General features: G+C 39.3%; 1 protein-coding gene across 1 annotated transcript; it reads left to right on the top strand.

Annotated features, from left to right (window-relative positions):
• The first annotated feature begins 907 nt into the window (after positions 1–907).
• LOC103447566 (peroxisome biogenesis protein 5-like) lies at positions 908–14,293 on the top strand. The gene is made up of 15 exons (XM_029088070.2): positions 908–1,317; positions 1,417–1,548; positions 1,657–1,819; positions 2,521–2,714; positions 2,952–3,203; positions 3,881–4,003; positions 9,341–9,502; positions 10,365–10,558; positions 11,469–11,715; positions 11,963–12,047; positions 12,316–12,425; positions 12,603–12,827; positions 13,366–13,431; positions 13,692–13,786; positions 13,874–14,293. Exons 1-15 carry the CDS (start codon positions 1,198–1,200, stop codon positions 13,950–13,952), a joined length of 2,247 nt encoding a protein of 748 aa, XP_028943903.2. The 5' UTR covers positions 908–1,197; the 3' UTR covers positions 13,953–14,293.
• The last annotated feature ends 345 nt before the right edge of the window (positions 14,294–14,638 follow it).

Raw genomic sequence — 14,638 nt, forward strand, 5'->3', positions numbered from 1 at the left:
CTATTTTTAAATAATTTTAAGAGCCGTTTTGAAATAAACGCCTTATTTTTTAATTTCTTAAACTCATATTTATTCATTTTAAGAATTTGATTAAACATTTGTCCCCTAGAAGTTCAAATTTTCAACTTCTTTTTTGTACAATTTTCTGCATTTTTTTTCCAAGAAATTGTTTCTACTCATGTATTGTACCGGCCCGTATTCTGATCACAAGCAAAAATTTCCCCAACTCTCATACAATTTTGTTGTTCGAACTCGTTAGGAAGTGCTTTTAAAATAACTAAAAGCACTTTTGGTAAAGATATTTTCAAAACCAATTATTAGTACAAATTTAAGTAGATCCTGAAAAATCATTTTAAGTGCACAATCAATTTCACCAAAAGTCATTTCATCATTTTAAAAGTTCTTCCAAACAAGTGATCAATTAACACACCAACTATAGTTTTGACAACAAAATTAGAACTTTTTAAACATTTTAGTGAGAAAGTTTTAGTCCATTTTTTTTAAAAGGTAATTATAATTCAATCGGTTAAGAATATCCATCTTTATATTCTATCTTCCGATTTTGTTTTGGGAGTTATAATGAAAAACTTACGGTACTGTTCACTTTAACGAAAAATCACATTTTTACACTAAAAAGTCAATTCTAGTACTATTCAATTTACCCTTTATTTTATCATTATCGTTAAAACTCAAAATTTTTAATCATTTTTCATTACTTTCACTTTTTGTTTTGCCTGTCTCCCTTTTTCCTATAAAAAAGAAAAGAAAAAAAGACACCAAACTAGTTTTCTTGTTAACTTTTTACTTTTAACCGTTTGACCACCCTTCTCTACTCATGTCAGCGGCGTCACACGATCCAACGAGGAAGACGAACCAAAATAAATAAATAAATTAATTAATTAAATTCATCTGATAAGTTTGACATACCAAGACAATTTTAGCCCATCAGGGGAAGAAGAAGAAGAGGAAGAGGAACTCAAACAGCTATCAAATCTCTCTCCTCTCTCTCTCTCTCTCTCCTGTTATCTCCCCAATACAAATCCCAACAACCCCACTTAGAATTTCTTCATATTTTTCTTAATTCATATTTAAATAATTCGCAGAAAAAAAGATATACAGAGATATATATTTATACAGTGGTGGCGGTTGTTTTGTAGTTCTGGTGTGGATTGAAGAGGGAGAAGAACATCGGCCGCCATGGCGATGCGCGACCTCGTTACCGGCGGAGCAGCTTGTGCGGTTCCAGGCCAATCTTCTTCCTCCAATCCTTTCGGCGCCCTCGCCAACGCCCTCATCGGCTCCTCCTCCAAGCAGCAGGTTCGTCTTCTCTTCGTCCTTTCTATCTCTCTGTATTTCGTTCATTTCGATCAGCAATTCGGCGTCGTTTTGTTGAAAATCGATTTCTTTTGTGAGCAGGAGAGGTTGAAGGAGATACCTTCGTCGACGCCGACTGCTTCTGAGCCGCAGTTTTATCCCGACGGCCATGGCCACCTGCAACAGCTCCCCGGCTCCGAGTTTGACCAGCCGTTTATGCAGCCCGGCACTCAGGTTTTACTTCCAAAGCTCCAATCTTTTTCCACTGCTTTAGTTTTAGCGTTGGTCTTTACTTGCTTAGCATTTGTTAATTTTGCTTAATTGGCATTCGTTTTGTGTCAGAGCTCGGACTTTCTTCGGAACTTCAACTCCGTTGATGGCAACAGACTGCTTGACAATGCGTGGGATGAGATACAGAGTTCTCAGCCCGGGCCTATGCATATGCCTCAACACGACCCCATTTATGATATGGGAGCTTCTCCTCAGCTTCAACCGACTTTGGATGGTAAATTTCTCGAAGTGCTTGTCTTTGTAGTATTTACCTCATGGTTGTTGCACTTCATTCACAACTTGCTAGGACTTTCGCATCGTACATGTTATTCGCTTTTATAAATAAGTAATGAGTGAACGACATAAATGGCAAGATTGCTTGATCAAGAATGGATAATGGTTTCTCTGTTTATCAACATCGGAGATTAGTAGAGATGCTTGTGGCCGAGTGTTTGTCAGAGGATTAATACACAAAACCTGGCATTTGAATAAGAAAAACACATAATGGGTGATACTTTTGGTGTTTTGGATTTCAGGCCTACTTTTAATCATGCTATATCTTCAAAGGTTTAACTTTGAAGTGAGGTAGAATCTTGAAAATTTAGTTTATTTTTTCAGTTGCCAGTTAATATACGTAACAGTTCGTTGGCTCAAGTGAGCTCGCAAAGTGATCAATATGCATTTTTATTGAGATTTTATAGTTCATCCAGAAAAAGGAAAAGCTTTTTTGTGTTACTTTCTCTTATTGGATGAGTTGTATGTTGCTTATCATCTTCCCGCTTTGTGGTAGCAGTAGTACTTTATGCTTAGCCTAAACGTCTGGTTGTGCTTCTGATCATCAAACAACCAGGGGTAGTGTCTATCTTCAGCATAAAGGATTAAAAAGTTTATTTTGAGATTTATCTTATATTCTTCCCTTCTAAATATGTGTTGCAGGGCCACCACAAAGGGTGTTGTCAAGCTTTTTGCACTCATTTGTTGAAAGTAGTCGTGGTGGAATGCCGTTTCGTCCTGCTCCACTTCCAGTGTTAGGATTGTCTGCTGGTGACAAACAATGTATACGTGATCGCACCAGCATCATGGCACGGCACTTCTTTGCTGATAAAAGTGAAGATTTTATTAATGGGCAGGTTTGAAATTTCTCATACCTATGTTATATTTGAAATGTATCTTTTTTTCTAGTAGAAGATGTCAGCTTGGTTTGTTTTATGAGCATTCAATTCTGCATGTTTTTCGGCCTCATTATCATTTTTTGCTTGTCTTAGGGGTTTGTTTCAGAATTTTGTATCTTGAGTTGCTCCATTTCTCTCCAAAGAGATTCATAGTCTCAACAGTTTATGTTAAGTTTGTTATTTTTATTTTTCCAGGTAAATGCACTTTTATCTTCTTTAGATATTGACAGTGATGTCAATAGTAAAGGACCTCTGCCTTCAAGGTTTCGGGAACTAGACGATTATTGGAATGAATCCCAAGCTATAACAAAACCTGGTGCTCATGCTGCGCAAGGGTGGGTCACTGAATTTAGCCAACATAGGGTAGATCATGGTGATCCTAATTCATGGGCTCACTCATTTGAGCGACAACATGGTGCCAATGGCTGGGCTTCTGAATTTGAGCAGGTAAAGGAGTATTGTAACTTGTATTTCAATCGCATTCATTGTTTCTATACTTTCTATTGATCAATCATTGACCTTCATAATGTGATGGAGAACGACACTAGCAACTAGTTCTTGCTATAATCGATTTACTAATCAAGGAGGTTGGAATTGTGTGCTTGAGTTAAAATTGCTGGTAACAATATGTTAGGTTTTTTAGGGTAAGTTACAATATTCTGGGGTTTGAGGGTTTTAGGTGTCAATGTATCTGAGTTTTTTAGGTTAAGTTGCAGTATTCTGGGGTTGGAAAATGTATTTGGCCTGGAACCAGGGGCCTTGTTCGAGATGAAGATAAAAGAGCCCTAAAGATGTTTTTGAGGTTTCGAACACGTAATACATGGTGGAGTATGCTTGTAATATAAAGAAGCACCAAAATAAATTTAACATAAGGGGAATAGAAAAGAAAAGAAAAGTAGAAGAATGTCCAAGTTCTGGCCTCAAAAATACGCTAGGCTTATCAACCTTAATTTGGGTGCATCACACTATTGTATGTGAGTTGACCTTGAACTGAAAGAGTAAGACTATGTTTATATGCTGCTTGATACCCCGTTGTAACAGGATTTGGATTTCAAAACTATAATCAATTTAAATTTATATGAGAGCTATATTGATGCATAATTTTCTGTTTCGCATGGTTACAGGAACAGTCCCAGTTGATGTCTGCAGATCATATGAGAGGTGTAAATATGGCAAGCTTAGCTGCAATGGAGCAAACTCGTATGCTTGCAAATACGCTAGCACAGAGTGAAGACCCAAAGTTTCAGGTTTATAAACGTTCTTCAATCATGTGCTTCTGTAGTTTCCAAGACTGAATTTTTAAACTTTTTTTATTTCTGAATACTACATTAGCAAATTAGTTTTGGAATCAAGCTTACTTTTTCCAAGCTTTTGCACGCCTTGTACTTGACTTATCATTTTTTGCTGAACCCATTGAACTGCAATAGTCACAGAATTGAAGACCATTGTAAATGATGACTACAACAACAACAACAACAACAAAGCCTTTTCCCACTAAGTGGGGTCGGCTATATGAATCCTAGAACGCCATTGCGCTCGGTTTTGTGTCATGTCCTCCGTTAGATCCAAGTACTCAAGTCTTTTCTTAGGGTCTCTTCCAAAGTTTTCCTAGTTCTTCCTCTACCCCTTCGGCCCTGAACCTCTGTCCCGTAGTCACATTTTCGAACCAGAGCGTCAGTAGGCCTTCTTTGCACATGTCCAAACCACCGGAACCGATTTTCTCTCATATTTCCTTCAATTTTGGCTACTCCTATTTTACCTCGGATATCCTCATTCCCAATCTTATCCTTTCTCGTGTGCCCATACATCCCACGAAGCATCCTCATCTCCGCTACACCCATTTTGTGTACGTGTTGATGCCTCACCGCCCAACATTCTGTGCCATACAACATCGCTGGCCTTATTGCCGTCCTATAAAATTTTCCCTTGCGCTTCAGTGGCCTACGACGGTCACACAACACGCCGGATGCACTCTTACACTTCATCCATCCAGCTTGTATTTTATGGTTGAGATCTCCATCTAATTCTCCGTTCTCTTGCAAGATAGATCCTAGGTAGCGAAAACGGTCACTTTTTGTGATCTTCGCTAGATTGCTCCGGTCATTAGTGTGGATAAGTTTATAAATGGGTAGAGATAGGAAAGCAAACACAAGATGTACGTGGTTCACCCAGATTGGCTACGTTCACGGAATAGAGGAGTTCTCATTAATTGTGAAAGGTTTACACAAGTACATAGGTTCAAGCTCTCCTTTAGTGAGTACAAGTGAATGATTTAGTACAAATGACATTAGGAAATATTGTGGGAGAATGATCTCGTAGCCACGAAACTTCTAAGTACCGGAGTGTGGTATCGTCTTGACTTGCCTTATCTGTCTCATAGGTAGATGTGGCATCTTCTCTGGAAGTACTCTTCCTCCATCCAGGGGTGGTATCTGTAACTGGTGGAGATGCACAAGGTAATGTATCAATTTCACTTGAAGCTTACTTGTAGTTTCATGCTTGGTCAAGCGCGATACAAACCATGTAGTAGGAGTCCCCCAAGTCGCCGAGCTAGGGGATCTGCTGAAAGAGGTGACAGACAAGGTAAGCAATCAGAGCTCCGGCTGATTGTTCACATTCTCCCTATCTTGCAGGCAGCATGAAGGATAAAGAGAAGAAAAATGAGAAGAGATGATATGGGATACTTTTGCTTTTGAAGAAGTAACTTTCCACAGGCTTATTCTTGAACTGGGCTGGAGGGTTTTCTGGTTTCCTCCAGAGTATAAGGCCGACTGAAGAATTTGAGGGTCAAAACAAGTCCATCAAATCTAGAGTACGTTCGACCCTGCTGATATGGGATACTTTTGCTTTTGACAGAGTAGTGGATGTATCGGCACGTGTGCTGTTACGCTTGTCTCCACATGCTTCCTTGTATCCTTCTCACTTGCCCTATCTGTTCCTCAGGCAGATGCGGTATCTTCCCTGGAAGCATAAGATGTTGAAGATGAGTACTCGAGAGCAATGCCAGGTAAGTAATCAGGTAAGGGGTTCCAGGCAGTCAGTTCCTGGCTGGAAGCTTGATTCCAAGTTCTGACTGATTGCTCTCTTTCTCCTTGTCTTGCAGGTAAGAACAAGGCCAAAGGAAAAGACAGGGAAAAAGCATGATATGGGATACTCTTGCTTTTAACCCTGATGATATGAGATATTCTTGCTCTAGTATAGCTTGTTTACAGAGGTATTATCGGGGGGAAAGAAAGCTGAATATTTCGAAAGGCTTCGTTGGGAGTGCCCTCTCAGATAAGAGAAAGGGTTGAGCATTTTTGCAGGTCTGCCTGTCCGTTACAGATGGAGGTCGACATATACAGGAGTCTCCCTAACATCAAGTAATAATGCTATTCATTTACCCTGCTTGGTCATAGCACGGTAGTGGGAGCTGCCAGCTTCACATGTTTTAACTCTGTCAGAGCACTTTGAAAAAGTGGTCTGTGGTATTTGGAAAGCTGATGTTACGTGTGAAGATTACAGACAAGCTTTATCCAAGGAGATCCAGCTCTTGAAGTTGGGAAAGTGGTGCCTCTTCGGTTTTCGAACAAGCAATCCTGTCGGAGATCTGGCTCTCAAGATTCGGAGAACGATGCCTCTTCGATTTTTGAGAAAGCAATCCTGCTGGGGGTCTGGCTCTCGAGATTCGGAGAGCGGTGTCTCTTCAATTTTTGAGAAAGTAATCATGTTGGGAGTCTGGCTCTCGAGATTCGGAGGGCGGTGCCTCTTCGATTTTGGAGCAAGCAATCTTGTTGGGAGTGTTTTCTCGAATGTGAGTAAAGGTTGGACATGTTTTCTAGTCTACCTTGCCACGAAGCACAAAGGTTGACACACAGGGACTTTCCAATTATCCAGCAGTGATACTGTTCCTTTACCCTCTCTTCGATTTTTGAGAAAGTAATCATGTTGGGAGTCTGGCTCTCGAGATTCGGAGGGCGGTGCCTCTTCGATTTTGGAGCAAGCAATCTTGTTGGGAGTGTTTTCTCGAATGTGAGTAAAGGTTGGGCATGTTTGCTAGTCTACCTTGCCACGAAGCACAGAGGTTGACACACCGGGACTTTCCAATTATCCAACAGTGGTACTGTTCCTTTACCCTTGTGGGTAATAATATGGTAGCTAGACCTTCAAAATTTATGTGTCTAAACTTTGTTAGTATTGTTTCTTTGCAATTCTTTTACCCTTCTTGGTCAGAGCGATGTAGTGGGAGCTGCAAGCTTCACGTGTCTCAACTTTGTCAGAGAACTTTGGCAAAGTTATCTGTGGTACCCATGAGCTACTGTTGCGTGTGGGAAGTGGATGATTGAACAGTACGATTCATGTGCTTTCTACTTCGCCAGAAATCTTCGACAAAATGCCCATAATTTCCGCAAAGCTGAGTGTGCGTGTGACAGGTGCTATATGACAAGGCTGGAAAAGTAGGTGCCTCTTCGATTTCTGAGATCGGTCATCGTGGTCTCTGAGCAGCCCAGCTTTTGAGAAAGCAAGCCTCTTCGATTTCTGAGATCGGCCTTCGTGGTCTTTGAGCAGCCCAGCTTTTGAGAAAGCAAACGCCTCTTCGATTTCTGAGATCGACCCTCGTGATCTCTAAGCAGCCCAGCTTTTGAGAAAGCAAACGCCTCTTCGATTTCTGAGCAGGCGCCTCTTCGATTTCTGAAGCTTCGTCGAGTGCAGATTTTTATAGGGGCTGACATTAAGTTCCAAAGCACACTTGAATATCCACCGGTAGAAGCTCCATTCTTGCACTTCTAAGATCTTGATTTGTCCGACCTCTTCTCTCTTCAACACCTTTGAAAATGTCTGGCCCCTCCGACCGTCGTTTTGACTTGAACCTTGTTGAAGAGGCAGCCCCGTCTTCTCCAGACAACATATGGCGCCCATCCTTCGTCTCCCCTACTGGTCCTCTTACCGTTGGGGATTCCGTGATGAAGAATGATATGACCGCTGCGGTAGTGGCCAGGAACCTTCTGACTCCCAAAGATAACAGACTACTTTCCAAACGGTCTGATGAGTTGGCTGTTAAGGATTCTCTGGCTCTCAGTGTTCAGTGTGCAGGTTCTGTGTCTAATATGGCCCAACGCCTATTTGCTCGAACCCGCCAAGTTGAATCATTGGCGGCTGAAGTGATGAGTCTCAAACAGGAGATTAAAGGGCTCAAGCATGAGAATAAACAGTTGCACCGGCTCGCACATGACTATGCTACAAACATGAAGAGGAAGCTTGACCGGATGAAGGAATCTGATGGTCAGGTTTTACTTGATCATCAGAGATGTGTGGGTTTATTCCAAAGGCATTTATTGCCTTCGTCTTCTGGGGCTGTACCGCGTAATGAAGCTCCAAATGATCAACCTCTGATGCCTCCTCCTTCTAGGGTTTTGTCCAGTACTGAGGCTCCGAATGATCCCTCTCCGATGCCTTCTCTTTCTGGGGCTCTACCGACTGCTGAGACTTCTCCTAAGCAACCTTTGTGAAGGCTCCCTCATGTTTGTTTATTTTGACTCAAGTATATGTACATATTTGTAACTTATCGGGGATATCAATAAATAAGCTTTCCTTCATTTCAACGTATTGTGTTAAATACACCAAAGCCTTCTTCGCTAAGTTCTTTGAATTTTCTTTTGTTGAAGCTTGTATGTTGAAGCTTTGTGAGTGGAGTATATAGGTTGAGGTAGTGTTCCCTTAATTTCCCGAGTGAGGAAAACTTCTCGGTTGGAGACTTGGAAAATCCCAGTCACTGAGTGGGATCGGCTATATGAATCTTAGAACGCCATTGTGTTTAGTCCTGTGTCATGTCCTTCGTTAGATCCAAGTACTCTAAGTCTTTTCTTAGGGTCTCTTCCAAAGTTTTCCTAGGTCTTCCTCTACCCCTTCGGCCTTGAACCTCTGTCCCATAGTCGCATCTTCTAATCGGAGCGTCAGTAGGCCTTCTTTGCACATGTCCAAATCACCGTAACCGATTTTCTCTCATCTTTCCTTCAATTTCGGCTACTCCTATTTTACCCCGGATATCCTCATTCCTAATCTTATCCTTTCTCGTGTGCCCACACATCCAACGAAGCATCCTCATCTCCGCTACACCCATTTTGTGTACGTGTTGATGCTTCACCGCCCAACATTATGTGCCATACAGCATCGCCGGCCTTATTGCCGTCCTATAAAATTTTCCCTTGAGCTTATGTCATTTTTACACAATTTTTTTTACTTTTAGTGCTTCTAAGTTTAAAAAACATAGAATTCCCAAGGATGATTCATCATGCAAAGTCCCATAAAAATTCTCATGAAATGCTCCAAATTCTGTTAACTGTATTCACGTTTTAGGTGTCCTTGTTAGCTTGTGTCACTTTCAGTTTTTGTAAGCAAACGCTTACATGAATTAATCCCTGGATGTTTGGGCATTAAATAGCTTGGGGGCTGTTAATTATCATGACATTTAGTCAGAACGTTATGATGGCCCCAATCACATGTGAGTTTTCTCAAATATGAAGGGTATTACTAATGATTTATTTACATTGCATTTTGGAATTATTACTATCATAATTCATATATTTACTTTTTGGGGCATGTAGAAGTCAAGGTTTCTCCAGTTTGTGTCAAAAATGAGTCGTGGTGAACTCATTATTGATGATAATCAAGTCAAGCCGGCCACATCATCAGGGGACTGGGCATCAGAATATCAACAGCAGTATAATGCAGGTCCTAGTTGGGCTGACGAATATACACGTGGCGAGGTAGGAATCTAGTCTGAATGCAAAATATTGTTTCCCTACTTTTATTTTCCCTTTCAGTATCTGAAATATACCAACACATTTTGAGATAATTTTTCCTATTTGTACAAGTGATTCTACCAAATTACTTATTTTGGGGTGTTGAGGTGAGGTGTTCATGGTTCTGGTTTATGAATGATATTAAGAAGGGTTGCATGACTTATGGTGCGGGATGACACATAAAAGAAAAGGGGAAGTGGTTTCCTCAGACCCTTTTCTCCCATGCACAACCCTGTTTATTTTGGGCCTTTGGATTGAATAAATCATAGGAGAATCAAGGACAAAAATAAACAGGGGTGTCCGAAAATCATTTCGCAAGAAAAAGCTTATACAGACAAAAACTAATGTAACTGAATAGGTGGTTGTATTTCAAATGCAATTAAATTTTTGCACATAAACAAAGTTTAACATACACAATACTACTAAATTAAGAATATGCTTCTACATCTTGGAGCGATCGAGCTTGTTTTGAAGCGGAAAAAACCAAAGATGTTTACAAAATAATAAAATAAAATATTCGATTGTAATGCGACAAGGCCAGACATTCATACTTGAAGGAAAATGAAACCATTTATAAACTTTTTTGTTGGTAAGTTGTTGTCACAATTGGAGTATAATACTGATCTACACGATCCTTCTATAAGGTAGCAAACTCATATATAAGCTTTTATTTTTAATACCTTGATTTGTTATGCTAGCCGACATTCACCTCTCCCAGACCCTGCGTAAAGCGGGAGCCTTGTGCACTGGGTACGACCTTGATTTGTTATGCAATGAGTTCACTCCAGTTCCAATTTCTGCTGTCTTAATTATGATGGTTTTCCAGCTATCTCATGGACCCAATCAATGGGCAAATGAGTTTACTTCTGAACGAGAGCAGCATGGGTCAGTTGATGATCAGTGGGTCAATCAGTTTTCTAAGTTGCATGTTGATGACTGGGCAGAGGAATTTGGAAATCAGGTTGGTGAAGGACTCTTGGGGGACAGTTCAGCTGATACCTGGGTTAATTCATACGATGAGTAAGTCAAATTGTTCTTTTGTTTAAAAAAATAAAATGTTTTTCTACTTTATGAGCTTTATATTCTACTTTGGAGAAGTTGGTATGATATATAATCCAATAGCTAATGAATTTGTGGCATATATTTGTAAAATACACAACAGTAACCTTGGTCACGTTTGGTGCCTAGGATTGGATTAAATCAGATAACATACTAGATTCAGGTATGTTAGTTGAAGTAAGAAATGAAGGCGAACTTCTTAATTTTTTCCAAGGTGAAATAATTATTTGAATTAGTTATATGGTGTTGATATCTACCATTTTGTGGGGAATTGAAAGGGACAAGTTGGACAAAAGTTGGAAGTTGGCCTCCATTTCTTCCTTCCATACCTTGAATCTAATGAGTTATTCAATCCAATCCTAGGTACTAAGCATGTCCCTTAAGTTTGCAGTTATTTCAATTAAGTGAATCATGCATTTCTGTTGTTGGTTTTGGTGTGCACATTGACACCTATTGCTGAAACGAATGTATCTGATGACTTAAGTACTGGAAATTCAAGTGATGTAATGTTCAAATATTGGTCCCTTTTAAGCGTCACTCAACTTTCTTTATCGCAAAAGAGGTAAACTTGAGTAATGAAGAGTGGATTTTGCAGTTCATGAGCATGGGCTTTGTGAGATTCCCCGCTCTCTTGTTTCTTCTTGTATTGTTACCAACTTTGTATCCTATCATTTTAGATCAAAAACAGAAAAAAGATTTGTATAGATACTTAATGGGTTTGTCAACTTATATGTCTGTCTGTTTGAGATATTTCGAGTAATAAATGTTGCTCCAAGTCCTCATTCGTCAAAGGGGTGTGTTATTACTCACCTTTTATGGTATTCATTATTTAGTTCCTTAAAGCAACTTACCTTCCTTACACGACAAACAGGTACATTAATGAGCAAGTAGCTACTAAACAGCATAGTGATGCTGCAAGGGGAGTTTACGTATTTTCCGATATGAATCCATATGTTGGTCACCCAAACCCACTAAAAGTAGGCCAGGAAATGTTCCACAAGGGTCTTCTGAGTGAAGCAGTGCTTGCATTAGAAGCTGAAGTTCTCAAGAACCCTGACAATGCTGAAGGTTGGAGGCTACTTGGAATAGCGCATGCAGAAAATGATGATGATCAACAGGTAATCCTACTATCTTGATATTTACTATCTAGTGTTTAGAAATTGTATACTTGTGGTATTATCCATGTAAGTTTATAACCCTATAGAATTGGTGGTCTCCATATAGTCGTACTATATGAACTCCTTGAAACAAGCTTAAGTCAAAGAATCACCTTATTTCAACCCTGTGTCTGACTCATACATGTGTTTCAGCGTGTGTTTATTTTTATGGAATGACAATTAATGTCCTCAATTGTAATCTTTGCAGGCTATAGCAGGTATGATGCGTGCACAGGAGGCTGATCCGACAAATCTCGAAGTGCTTCTTGCTCTCGGAGTGAGTCATACAAATGGTCAGTCGTTCTTTCTGCATGTATAAGAAAATAGTAGAACCTCATTTGAGTATTCATTGGTTGAACGTTCTTTAAAGAATTGGTCAATGTATCGAGTCAATGACACCCCTCAAATACATAAATCTGTATATACATATATACATATATATATATGGTTTTTTCTGTTTGCCAAAAAATGTGGTCTTTTTCTTTAGAATCAAAACTCTAGGAACCCGAGAAAATACTTCTTTAAAGTACTTAAGAACTGATATGACTCTTCAAATTGCAGAACTGGAGCAGGCAGCTGCTTTGAAATATTTATATGGATGGTTACGCCATCACCAAAAGTATGGGGTGCTTGCCAAACCAGAGCTGTCTGATTCCTTGTACTATGCTGATGTAAGTGTTCACTTTTAGAATCTTTGTAGTTTTGTGGGTCCTAATATTCCAAATATATTCAGCAGAGGATATTTTCTTTTCCCGAAATTGGTTTTTAGTGCATATTAGATTCAGGTTTGAGTTGCTTACTGTTACCCCTAAGCCTATATAGGGTATGAATAAAATTTTAATGCGCAGGTAGCAAGATTATTCAGTGAAGCTGCTCAGATGTCACCTGATGATGCTGATGTGCACATAGTACTTGGTGTGCTTTACAACTTGTCAAGAGAATATGACAAAGCTATCGAGTCATTCCGGACAGCTTTGAAACTAAAGCCGCAAGATTACTCACTTTGGAACAAGCTTGGAGCAACACAAGCAAACAGTGTTCAGAGTGCTGATGCGATATTGGCTTATCAACAGGTAATTTGTGTTATCAACCCTTACAGGGTTTCTTCTTCCTAAACTACCTTATATGGAAAAAGGCAAATGAATCCTTGCATTTGAAAGACTGAATGTAGGACAAAATAGTCACCTTAGTCACTGTAACAATAAGAAACTGTCTGCCATTTATAATACTAATATAAGCTTTTGTTAGTGAGTATTAAGGAAATTGTTACTCATACGCTTCTTGAACTAGCGGCTTTCCAACATTGTTCAAAGACGAGTTTACAATTTTCCTGCAGCACTTATTGTCATTGCTTGAGGATAGAATGTAACAATAGTTTTATTCACATCTTTCCTCATTTACAAAGTAACAATTCAATGTTTTTTTATTTATAATTATTACTTATGTTCCTTTTGTTCCTTTCAATTAATTAAATAGACTACGTGATATATCGTACAATTTTATTACTATAGTGTGCATATTTGTATTTCTGTGTTTAATCGACTTTTGTGAATATTTTATCTTATCGACTTTGGACTAACTTTTGTTTTTGGTTCTTTATCTGGGTGTCAGGCCCTAGATTTGAAGCCTAACTATGTTCGTGCATGGGCAAATATGGGCATCAGTTATGCCAACCAGGTTTATCTCTCCACTGATTCATGCTTAGTATCTCTTTGAAATTTTAGACGGGGAATGAATTTTATTTTTTCCTGCCTTGTTTTGAGTTTGAATTTGGTGTGAAACTTCGCTGCTGAGAGAGCGTGTTATCGGTCCATGATTTTAATTATTCATGTGGGCATGAATTTCGAACTCAGAATATTGTCTCCCAGTGTCTTAAATTTGCGATTCACAACAGTGCCCGACCCGTTACTTATTTTCCCCTTTTGTTTTGCAACTAGGGTATGTATGAGGATTCCATACGTTACTATGTCCGAGCACTGACCATGAATCCAAAGGCAGATAACGGTTGGCAATATTTAAGAATTTCTTTGAGGTAAGTTAATATCAAAGTTGGAAAAATCTATCGCCTCTCTCTGCGATATACCTATTAATTACGTTATTATTCTTGTCTTTGTTGCAGCTGTGCTTCTAGGAATGACATGTTAGAAGCTTGCGATTCTCGGAATCTAGATGTTCTCCAGAAAGAGTTTCCATTATAGAACATAAATTTATTTCAGGTTGCCGGATGAAAAACCGAAATATGCAGCCTCTGGTGCTCCTGCCGATGCTGTGATTGTTTATGGTTCATCCTCTGGTGCTCCTTGGCCAAGTCTGCTGGTTTTGGTAAACATTATCCGACAGAGGCGTCGCTCGGAAGAGCGAGTGGGGCCAATAAGAACTCATCGAAATGAAATAAGTTTCAGCACTTCGAAAATAAATCGTCAATGTGTAACGTTTCTTATGTATATCTGCTGTAGTTGTTTTGGCCATACTGTTGGAGCTCATGATTTGTCAAATCTTTAAGATATTTCAAAGTATAAAGTTGAGAGTACTCTGCTAATTTCGCCTCTTTAAGAGCTGTTATCCTTGAAGACGAAGGTCCTGTGTTAGAATCTCCTTTTCTTAGTTTCTCTTTTATATAAAATACTATAATGTCTTATTCTACTAAGTGAAGTGGGCTGTATGAATCCTAGAATTTTATTGAGCTCGGTTTTGGTCCAAGTTTTCTGTTAGCTTTTAAGTATTTCATATTTTTTTTCGTAGCGTCTCTTTTTCGGTCTTGTTAGGTCTTCATGCCCTTTTGCTTTGAGTCTCATTCTTATAATAGCTTCATCTAACCAGAGTATCTGTAAGTCTTCGATTCACATGGCCAAACATATTGACCAATTGTTTCTCATCTTATTTT

The sequence above is a fragment of the Malus domestica genome, chromosome 11 (genome assembly GCF_042453785.1).
Source record: "Malus domestica chromosome 11, GDT2T_hap1".
NCBI lineage: Eukaryota > Viridiplantae > Streptophyta > Magnoliopsida > Rosales > Rosaceae > Malus > Malus domestica.

What these genes read in the sequence shown, in the direction of transcription:
- LOC103447566 (XM_029088070.2), top strand. Translation starts at nt 1,198, where the DNA reads ATGGCGATGCGCGACCTCGTTACCGGCGGAGCAGCTTGTGCGGTTCCA. An exon ending in AAAATGATGATGATCAACAG is followed by an intron (nt 11,716 to 11,962) that starts GTAATCCTACTA and finishes TAATCTTTGCAG; the next exon opens with GCTATAGCAGGTATGATGCG. An exon ending in CGGAGTGAGTCATACAAATG is followed by an intron (nt 12,048 to 12,315) that starts GTCAGTCGTTCT and finishes TTCAAATTGCAG; the next exon opens with AACTGGAGCAGGCAGCTGCT.